General features: G+C 34.3%; 1 protein-coding gene across 1 annotated transcript; it reads right to left on the bottom strand.

The window, feature by feature from the left end:
• Positions 1-1,225: 1,225 nt before the first annotated feature.
• On the bottom strand, positions 1,226-7,156 carry LOC110921344 (protein NRT1/ PTR FAMILY 7.3). Its single transcript, XM_022165657.2, has 5 exons — positions 7,043-7,156; positions 6,215-6,341; positions 3,369-3,586; positions 2,719-3,278; positions 1,226-2,490 (listed from the first exon to the last, which is right to left on the bottom strand). The coding sequence occupies exons 1-5, from the start codon at positions 7,067-7,069 to the stop codon at positions 1,617-1,619; spliced, it is 1,806 nt and encodes a 601-aa protein (XP_022021349.1). The 5' UTR covers positions 7,070-7,156; the 3' UTR covers positions 1,226-1,616.
• Between the last annotated feature and the right edge of the window lie 872 nt (positions 7,157-8,028).

The raw sequence follows: 8,028 nt of genomic DNA, 5'->3' as shown, positions 1-8,028 counted from the left end.
AAGCCCAAAAACAAAACAATTTAACCCAACAAATTATTAAAGCCGATTAACATTTTAAATTTTAACCTAAAAAATCACAATGAAAACAAGAACAGAACAGAGGTAACTTTCTAAACTTTTTCTCTAATTGTAATTTATTAGTTGATTATATGTTAGATTAAGTATAATATATTGTTTACTGGTTTAGATTATCTAATTTGTTATTTGATTATGTTTATGATGTGTGTTATAGACTTATAATGTGTTAAAACTTGTTGGTAGATTATATGGTTCAGGTTATTGAATCTTGTTGGTAGTTTAAGTAGTTGTATTTCTTATAAAAAATAAAATCCGGAGAGAGCAATTGTTGGGATATTGTATTTTCAATTTTCATTATGCTTTTCTAATGACGTTTGACATACTTTTGTTCTTTGTTCGAAATTTGGTTTGATTTATCTTTTATTATGTGTTCCGACCCGAACTGGACCGAAAATTTTTAATATATAGCGATAGACAACTGAGCTAAAAAAAAATACGACCCCATGAAAAAAAAAAAAAACTCTTGGGTTCACCACTGTTTCTAGTTACATGATTTTGATTGTGTGTAGATCGAGATAAATGTTTTCTACACGAATAAATATACAGGTTTGTATAATTCAACCCGTCATCCCATCATGTTGTACATCCTTGATTTGAATAGAAGATTCTTGAAAAGGGCCAACGAAAAAGATAACTCGAAATCGTACAACTTCTAGTTGTTGTGTACCACGAGAATCTTGTCGCAGATGGTGACGACGAACATGATTACTTCATTGCTAGTGACACTAGAAATTGAAGGCTGTAGAATGATGTGGAGGGATTGTTTTACTCATGGTAGATGTGGATTTAATATGTCCATATATCAATTCATGCATGCTTGAAAATGTAACATGTTCATACATAGATTTTGAGTTATAATCTAGTAATAATAATGTTTTGTTATTGTTTAATAATAGCCCAGTTGGCCACCGACACCCACATCTTCTTTCCAGAGGTATCACGTTCGAGTCTTGGGAGTGGCATATGTCGCCCAGGGTAAGAACTCGGCATGGGGAAGTCACCGCAAAGCTAGCTTGGTCGGGTAGCGGCTCCCGGAGTGAGATCACTCCGGCGGTTGGGAGGACCGTGCGCTATCCACCCCCCCCCCCCCTGATTTTTTTTATATTTTCTTTATGAATTATCAAGCCTTTTTAGTTTAGAAAGAACATAGTGAAATCAGATGAAATAGAGCCAAAAATATGTTACAAAATACAAAAACCAATTCACAAATGACCAAAACACATGTTAAATTAGTCTTGTTGTACAACAAAATGAACCACCACTGGAAGTAAGATCATGACCTCATGAACCCAAAGCAACTACACTCAACATCTTAACCGCAGATCAACCAACGCCCCTTCCCTTCGGTCCATTCCCATAACCAAATTAGATCAAAATGAATATGGGAACTCGGGTCTTTTCCGCCTTAAGCCAACCCAACCGCAATTTCTTCGACGCATTTACAGAGTGTTTTCGCCTTCATAACCCTATCCCAGTTCTTATTTATATATATTTTGGATCATCGTTGAACTTAACCGTCTTCTCAGTAATTTACATCTTCAGACTTCACTATCGTCGGTGTCATCATTTTCTTCATCGTTCTTCCCCTCGAGCTTAATACTCTTGTACCATTTAGCAAACACAATGTAGACTAATAGATCGATAGCCGTTAATCCAGCTAGCAAGAAGAAAAACCTGTCTAGATGACCGCGGTTGAGGTTTCCAGGAATCCAACCGGGCATATCATCTTCGGTTGATATCTTCATAACTATAGTCACAATGAAACTGCTTACATAATTCCCAAGTGAGATAGATGTCATGCAAAGTGCACTTCCAAAGCTCTTTAACGCGTCAGGCGCTTGCGCGTTGAAAAACTCGAGTTGTCCCACATACATGAACACTTCAGACGCCCCGACAAACACGTATTGAGGCACCTGCCAAAATATGCTTAACGAGCTTGACGCGTCACAATGAGTGCATTCTTGATTAGCATATCTTAGTCTATAACATTCCACTATTCCAGCCGAAACCATTGAGAGTATCGCAATAATGAGCCCGATTCCCATTCTTTGAAGCTCGGTCAACCCCTTGGAGTCTTTTTTCTGGAACATTATTACAACCGGACTGATCACTCTTCGGTAAAGGAAAATGAAGAGCGCAACACTTAAAATGTCGAAACTAGACATGCTGGATGCGGGGATTTGGAAGTTGGAAATTGTACTTTTCATGGCTGCGCCTTGCTCAACGAATAGCGACGCCATTTGCGTAAATACAACCGAGTAGATTATCGTGCATAGCCAAATGGGAAGCAATCTCAATATGCATTTCACTTCTTCAACCTGTGAAACCGGGCACAAACTCCATGGGTTGTGAGTCGCTTGTTTCGGGTCATTGAAATCTCTCGAGGTAATGAACGCTGCTTTATCGAGAAACCTGCAACGCATTCGCTAATATTAGATGCAACGCAATAACGCATACGCTAATATTTTGTAAAAGAGCACACATTTAAAGTAATTGCCCTTTTTCGAAAAGGGGTTGCCCGACTACCTGCCATTGCTTTGTAATTGCCCTTTTTCGTGTGGATTGATATTGTTGTGGATTTCGTTAAAAAAAAAAAAAAAAAAAAAAAAAAAAAAAAAAAATTTAAAGTATCATTCTTACTTGAATTCATGTGTATGAAGTATCTTCCTTCCAGTGGTTAAAGAACTTTCTTTTTCATCTTCAAACAAACACTCTTCGCCTTGCGGCAACTTAACCCTCCACTTTTTCGACGCAGCCACAAACACTTGACAAAATCTGTTTAACGGGTTCCCGCTTGGTTTAAAGTGTCTATACCTTACGGTCCCTCCAAGAAACAGCGCTAGTCCAACAAACGCGGACCCAGTTGAAAGCCAAAACCCGAGGGTCCACATTCCTTCATCCTCAAAATAGCTCAAGAGTGTGTTGGAAAAGAGTGAACCAAGGTTTAGTGCAAGATAAAAGTAGCTAAAGAAAGCCACCTTTGAGTGAGCCTCTTTAGCATCTTCTTCATCAAATTGATCGGCTCCAAGCGTTGCAATATTCGGTTGGTACCCGCCGTACCCTAAAGCAATCATGTATATCGAAATGTAAAACAACCCGATTTCCCAATTTGAGTGCGTCCCGCATATTGTGGTCCGGTCACCACAACCTTTAGGGGTGATCAAGAACATACTTGATGCCACCGACAGTCCGCCCAAACCCTGTAATTAAGTTCAAATTTAGTAATCTTTTTTTTTTTTTTTTTACTTCAATGTGATCAGCTTACTAAAAATGTGAGTAAAACAACTTACCAACACAAAGATGGCTTGAAAGATGGCACACGTTTTGTATCGACCCCAGTATGAGTCGCTAAGAAAAGCGCCGACGAGTGAGAAAATGTAAACCGTCCCGGTCCATTTGCTAACATTGTTTGCAGCCTCAGCATTGCCTTGTTGTAACACCCTAGTTAGATACAACACTAGATTCACCCCAACTCCAAAAAAAGCTAAAGTTACTAGTCCTTGGTTCACTGTTAAAAAGGAAAACAAAACATGCATAGTGTTAGATACATTATCAATATGCATGCATATTTAGATACATTAATACATACACAAATTATTGAACTTAAATGTTTGTTACATACATGATATGATGGATCAATAATGTGTTATTTTTGGTACAAGGGTAGTTTGGAGAATTTGTCGCATTGGATCCAATGACCTAGAACTATTTGCTGGGGGTGCAGATAAGTGGTTCAAGTAAATTTTTAAGAGGTGCGGTCGGGATTTTTTTTTGTCTAAAAAATACACTATTTATTTTTTCAAGGGATGCGTCTGCCCACACACGCGGACACTTAGGTCCGCCCCTGATTGGATCGCGAACCGGACCGCTCTTTTGTAATTACTTAAAACGACAATGTTTAAATGTTATTGAAAATGAAATGTAACAAGACGTGGTCATCTTTGTTATGGGAATCTTTATCATAATTTTCTGTTTATGGCTGATATGTATTCAATGAATCCTAGCAGCTTTTTGGGCTGGCCACCCGACACGATTTTAATTGTCAGGGTTAGAGTTGACGTTTTTGACACAAATAAATATATGGGTGTTGTTCAGGCTGACTAGATTTTCTTGTAAAAGAGATATCAAACGTTGTCGTTTTCTTAAGGTTTAACATCCGAACTGCTGGCATCTCTCTGGCTCGATTACTATGTAGCATTTTATCGTTTTGTTTGTGGGTACATGATCTAAAACCTTACACGTAGCACAAAACAATAGGTGGCAAATTATTTTATATATAATATAAATAAAATTATTATATAAAAAAAAGTAAACAAATATGCTGAAATCCATAGTTTTTTACTGCTACACTTTTATATTTTAGAAATTAATTTTTATATAAATAAATAAAATTATTATGTAAAAAATGGAGCATGCCACGTGGCCTAATCAGCTTGCGTCATGCTAGTGATTCACCTATCGCGTGTCGGGCACGTCTCAATTTTTGCATGCTTTTCCCAACTCATCTCTACACACATAACACATGACATGTCCACTATCCCATCCTGTTTTTATTTATTTACCACTAAAATAAAATTATTATACATTTATTGGCCGTTAAAAAAAAGAAAATTATTATACATTTCATTTTCTTCATATATGTAATTATATTATATTAAAGTTTATGTTACATGCAGAGAAAATATTAATCAACTTATATGTATTACCATAAATTAAAAAAAAATAGTTTGTAAAATAGCGGCCGCAGATCACCACCTGTAGTAGCGGCGTATAAACATGCACAAATGTTTCTTTTTGTTTTATAAAGTTTAGAAAACTATGTGATATTTATAAAATGTCATATTTAAGTTCACACGATAGTCCTTAATCATATGATTAAAGCCACATCATAAAAAAATGTGCTTAAAAAGGAAGAAATATGTATTGCTTTGTTTTAGAGAAAACTATGAATAGTTACAAAAGTCCGTGTCACTGTCAGGATTCTTTGCACGTAATTCCTTATAATTATTATGCCAATAATTAATTATTTGTTAAATGCTATTTCCTCATAAGAAATTAATATTAATAGTTAAATAAAAATATATCCACACACAGAGCTATCATGTTCTTAGGATAGAAAAAGACTCCACCGTTCCAAACTTTCATAAAATTGTTTTCATCATCACTATATTATATTAATATATTTATATAAATAGTAAAAAAAATGCCTTGAAACTTTGCTCAAAATCAGTAATCACGAAAAACTATGATATTTTTTAAATTTTAAAGCCGGAATTTTATTAAAAAAAGCATGCTAGCAAGTAACTAAAGGCACCATATATAGCTTTTTAAAGCCGGAATTTTATAAAAAAAAAAAAAGCATGCTAGCAAGTAACTAAAGGCAACATATATACGGAACCAAGGATGATTATTGGAATGATCTAGAGTAATAACTTATGGTTCTGCTACTGTATAGATAGATGCAAGCATTGTCGAGATCAAGCACGCATAAACTCGAGCTCGACTAGTTTATTATTCATGTTGTATACTTAACTAAGAGGCAATTTACTTTTTATTTAAACCATATTTTATGGAGAGTTAATTACATAGTTAGTCCCTGTGGTTTGCACAAAATAACATAGTTAAGTACTAATAGTTTAAAATCACCTTCTAGGGTATTAACTTTTCATTTTGTAACATTTGAAGGTATTAACTTCTAGGGTATTAACATAGTTAGTCCCTATGGTTTGTACAAAATAACATACTTAGGTACTAATGGAATGTGATTTTAAACCTACAAATAAGCTTAACACCTCCAAATGTTAAAAAATGAAAAGTTAATACCCTAGAATGTGATTTTAAACTATTAGTACCTAAGTATGTTATTTTGTGCAAACCACAGGGACTAACTATGTAATTAACTCTTTTATGGATATACATATATACACAATTATATTTATACAAGAGCTGGTCTTATTCATGTACAGTCGAATAACTATATTAATATTAATATTATTTATTTATTTATTTATACATATATCATATACATACACACACGTATAAAGATAAGCAAGGTATGATATCAAGTTTCTATTGAATTATTTTTTGGCTTTTAGCAAATAATTAAATAAATAAAAATAGAAAAAAAGTAGGTTACCGAGGATGATAGTTCCAGCTGTCCATCGACCAGTTTTTGCTTTAAGAGCTGGTCGGCCATGGAAATCAACAGTTCCGTCCAGTGTTTTTGTCCCTTCTTCTTCTTCTTCACCATTAACACACCTCACCTGCAATCAGAATTATAAATAACTAAATTCATATACATATACATAAATAATAATATTTCATAAAATATACTTTGTTCAAGATATATTCATGCATATCTTTAAGTAAGTTTTTATCAACGATAGAAAAATTACGCAGGTAAACCGGCAACAAGTTGCGCTGCAACACCTTTTTGAATAGCAAATCCTATTCTACCGAAAATAAAACTTTGGTTCCTGATGAATATTTTGGAACGATGAGATGAAAATTTGTTGTTAAAATTTTGTTTATTTTGAGTTTTTGAAACGAATGCGCGTGTCATTATCGTTTATTTTAACGGCGAACACATACCCTCTAAAATTTACTAATAATTTCACCTATTGTTTATTTGAGGACTTCAACCCAAACCACTTTTCATACTATATGTCATTTCACTACTAGAAAACTGGTGATTTCCAACGTACTTTTTCGTCGCATATGCGTCAGAAACTGGATTTTCTGACGCATTTGCGACAAAAAAATACTTCGGAAAAAAACACCTTAGGAAATTGCAAATGCATGGCTCGATCCTGAATGAATATGCAAAATCACAAATACTGTAATGTTGCTAGCCAAAACCACTCCCACATCAACAATGGGCACACAAACACGATCGAGCATGCACTATGATCAAGATGATAAAAAAATGAACCATTTCATGTTGAAAGATAGAGAGATGAACCACCTTCTTAGATATGCTGAAAGACTCCATCTTTGTTATGACTTTAGAGAGAGAAAGTGAAGAGAGAGAGAGATTGTATCTATGACAAATTGGTGTAGAGGCTTGTGTGAGAGATGGACAAAACTAGAGTGGAATAGGGAGGTGGTCTTATAGACTTGCTTTTACTACATTCGACGGTCCAGATCAATCCGATCAAAACTTTTTCAAATTTTATCAACCACATATATATTTTTTAAACAATTTCTATTTTTAGTATTACTTGGTATTCATGAAATTGATCTTGGTCGTATCCACGTAGACCATGTCTAAATCCCCACTCAACCACTTGAATCCAACATTACTCCCGTTCAGCCGGTTTTGACGAAAATTTTAGACAAACCTGTAACTATGATTTAAAAAAAATACAAACCGAATTGGTTACTATGGTCTAGTTCGGCCACTTTTGACAAAAAATCATGGTATTAGACAAGTGCGTGTACTAGTCGGATCGGGTCTGATTTATATAGTCGGTAATGTTGATTTCAAAATCAGCGTTTTGGTTTACACAGTTGGTACTAAAATTAAAACTAAATAATAAATGTGTACCAGTCTGGTCTGATTTGCGCACAATTGGTTTCACGTTTCGAACCTGCCAAATTCTAACGGTTTGAACGGTTTGATTTATGAATAACATTTTTTTGGGAGTTGCATACTTGTTATGTTAAATATATACATAATGTAAAGTTTTTAGATGATTCATGTTAATTAATTAGGAAGAATAAGTTAACATAAGAAATTTAATTAAGTTAATATAAATGGGACATATAATGAATATTATATTTGAGTTGAAATCTTATTCTTCCTGGTCTATATTTAATTATTAAATCCAACTTTCAAAAAAGTTTGGAATTGAGTAGCTAATTAATATGACAAGTGACATATTGTGCTATGTTCAATTGGTTAAGGAAAAGTTAGGTTATGAAAAAGTTTAGTCGTTAAATAATCAAAAT

The sequence above is a fragment of the Helianthus annuus genome, chromosome 17 (assembly GCF_002127325.2).
Source record: "Helianthus annuus cultivar XRQ/B chromosome 17, HanXRQr2.0-SUNRISE, whole genome shotgun sequence".
NCBI classification, from domain to species: domain Eukaryota; kingdom Viridiplantae; phylum Streptophyta; class Magnoliopsida; order Asterales; family Asteraceae; genus Helianthus; species Helianthus annuus.
This window is presented reverse-complemented; position numbering and strand designations above follow the sequence as displayed.

Coding starts and splice junctions, on each gene's coding strand:
- LOC110921344 (XM_022165657.2), bottom strand. CDS start 7,069: ATGGAGTCTTTCAGCATATCTAAGAAG. Junction 3,279..3,368: donor TTCAAGCCATCTTTGTGTTG/GTAAGTTGTTTT, acceptor ACTTAATTACAG/GGTTTGGGCGGACTGTCGGT. Junction 2,491..2,718: donor CTTCATACACATGAATTCAA/GTAAGAATGATA, acceptor AATGCGTTGCAG/GTTTCTCGATAAAGCAGCGT.